Here is a 2469-nt window from a genome sequence, read left to right as displayed (position 1 = left end):
TTACCCTCAGAAAAGTGGACGTGTTACCCTCAGAAAAGTGGACGTGTTACCCTCAGAGCTATTTAGTTTACATCCACCTTTTCAGAGGGCAATAGTGCGCGGCAGTATTTCGCGGTTACAGGTTTTAAGCTGGCATTGCCTCTCTCAGGTTCCTCTCTGCAGCTACTATTTTCAGTTGTCTCCATTTCTCTAAAGAAATTGGCTTGATCGGGGAATACAAGAGAGGCGAGACTGGCGAGAGAGAATATATTTACGTGCAAGTAGTACGTGTATTGCATCCATCAGTGTAGTAAACACGCGACGAGATATGTCACGCAGGGCGATCAAGACGATCAATTGGTCGGCGCTTGCCGAAAAAATTCCAGAAACGGAAAAAACTACATTCGCCGCTTTCAAATCTAAATCTGATCAGTATTTGCGACGGTCAGTCATTCTTCATATCTTCTTTCTTCGAAATTTGATTCATGTTGCACATCATTATATAATATGCCTAGGTCTCCTTTTTCTGATAACAATTAAATGTTCCTTTAACTGGATGTACATGCACTATACGAAAAAATTTATTATTTCGGATGAAAGATTTTCTCTATTTGCTGAGAATTATTTAAACTCTCCATACATAAGCTCTGTCCTTGTTGGAGTAACCTCACATTAACTTTGTGCCATTCCATATATCTGTTAAAACATCTGTTGAGACATCATATCAGTTGTATGTGTTTAGCCTTTTATAAAATATTTATGGAATTATTTTGTTCAAGTATCATCCTTGGAATATAAAAACAATATGTTTCCTTGTTACAGTACATTAAGGAATATTGTAAATAGGAATATGTGTATATATATATATATATATATCTGTTTCTCTTTATATTTTTCCATCTATAGAATGAATGCAAATCCAGAAGCTCCTCCAAAAATCAATTGGGCGTACTATAAGAAAAGTATTCCAATAGCTGGATTAGTCGATAAGTTTCAAAAGGAATATGAATCTGTCAAAGTGCCATATCCAGTGGATAAATATACTTCTGAAATTGAAACTGAAGAAAAGAAAGTGGTACAGCATTTATATTATATTATAAAATTTACTTTGTATTTTGTGTTTAAGCTCTTTTCTAAATTAAGGGTATATTATAGCATATAAAAATCGAGGAATTTATCACTGATTCGAATCAACGCATCGCCACTGCCAATAAGGAAATCGATAGAGTAAAGAATTTATTGCCATTCTCTGAAATGACGATGGAAGATTTTCATGATGCCTATCCGGATATTGCTATAAATGTTGATAAACCAACGGTTTGGCCACATATACCTGAGGTACAGCCAGAGAACGATAAAGGACAACCTGCAGAGCACTAATACTACTTTGTAGTGTGATCAAATATGAAGCGTAGTCATTTTTTTAGCATATGATTGTGGATGTGTGCTAAGTCGGAAAACATTATCTTTTGTTTGGCTACTGTCATGTACTCAAATATAAATTTATCTATATAATAGAGATATACCTATACACACACACACACACACACACACACACACACACACACACACACACACACACATACACACACACACACACACACACACACACACACACACACACACACACACACACACACATATATGTCTTAATGTTATCCTTTTTGCATCCTTTTGCATATTTTGATGTATGTACATACAAAATGTAGATATATTGTAGTATAACCACCGACGAGATACTATTAAAGACCGTCATCCTCATGAGAGTTCGCATCCTTGTGAATATTGAAGTGATTAAGAGTTAAAAACTGATAATATTGTACTAATTTTATGATTTATTAGTTTAGTAGATGTATTTATGCATTTATAACTGAATAATACTTGATTTTTCTTTAAAATTGAGATTTCAAAGTTATCATCAAAGTTTGATTATCAATAATGATGATAATTGCAGAGAAAAAATTGCGATTTTTTTGCAATATATAGGATATTACAGCTTTACAAGTATGTATATTTACTTATGGGACATATTTACTTATGTAATAAAAAATCATGAATTTAATAATGCATGAGTCAAATATTTATGTTAATAATAGCAAATTTATATCAATTATCGGTAATGTCAGCGTTCTTGAGTTACCTCCGGGCCCTTGGAGCCCTTTTTATACCGCCGAAAATTTGCCCAGGGTTAACGGTCTTTAATAATATCTCGTCGGTGGTATAACCAAAAAGATATGATTTTTAAGTTTAATAAAATTATCATTAAGTATCAATGTTGAATAAAATTAGATATCGACAAATGCTGGATTCACACTGGATACAGCAAGCGTCAAGCAGCGGAATAGCAACTAACCAGCGTGACGATATTTACAGTGGCGTAAAAAATATCGCTTCGCTGGTTGGTTACTGCTCCACTGCTTGACGCTTGCTGCGTTCAGTGTGAATCCACACATAAAGGTGCAGATACATGCAGCCGTCAAGCAGCAGAAG

The 2469-nt window shown here is 34.5% G+C and overlaps 1 protein-coding gene across 1 annotated transcript; it reads left to right on the top strand.

Annotated features, from left to right (window-relative positions):
• The first annotated feature begins 144 nt into the window (after positions 1-144).
• On the top strand, positions 145-1535 carry LOC108760540 (ATP synthase, subunit D). Its single transcript, XM_018506558.1, has 3 exons — positions 145-423; positions 886-1054; positions 1135-1535. Exons 1-3 carry the CDS (start codon positions 308-310, stop codon positions 1357-1359), a joined length of 510 nt encoding a protein of 169 aa, XP_018362060.1. The 5' UTR covers positions 145-307; the 3' UTR covers positions 1360-1535.
• The last annotated feature ends 934 nt before the right edge of the window (positions 1536-2469 follow it).

This window comes from Trachymyrmex cornetzi, unplaced genomic scaffold (assembly GCF_001594075.2).
Source record: "Trachymyrmex cornetzi isolate Tcor2-1 unplaced genomic scaffold, Tcor1.1 scaffold226, whole genome shotgun sequence".
In the NCBI taxonomy this organism is placed as follows: domain Eukaryota; kingdom Metazoa; phylum Arthropoda; class Insecta; order Hymenoptera; family Formicidae; genus Trachymyrmex; species Trachymyrmex cornetzi.
The sequence above is the reverse complement of the archived record's forward strand: the minus strand, read 5'-3'. Positions and strand labels throughout refer to the sequence as shown.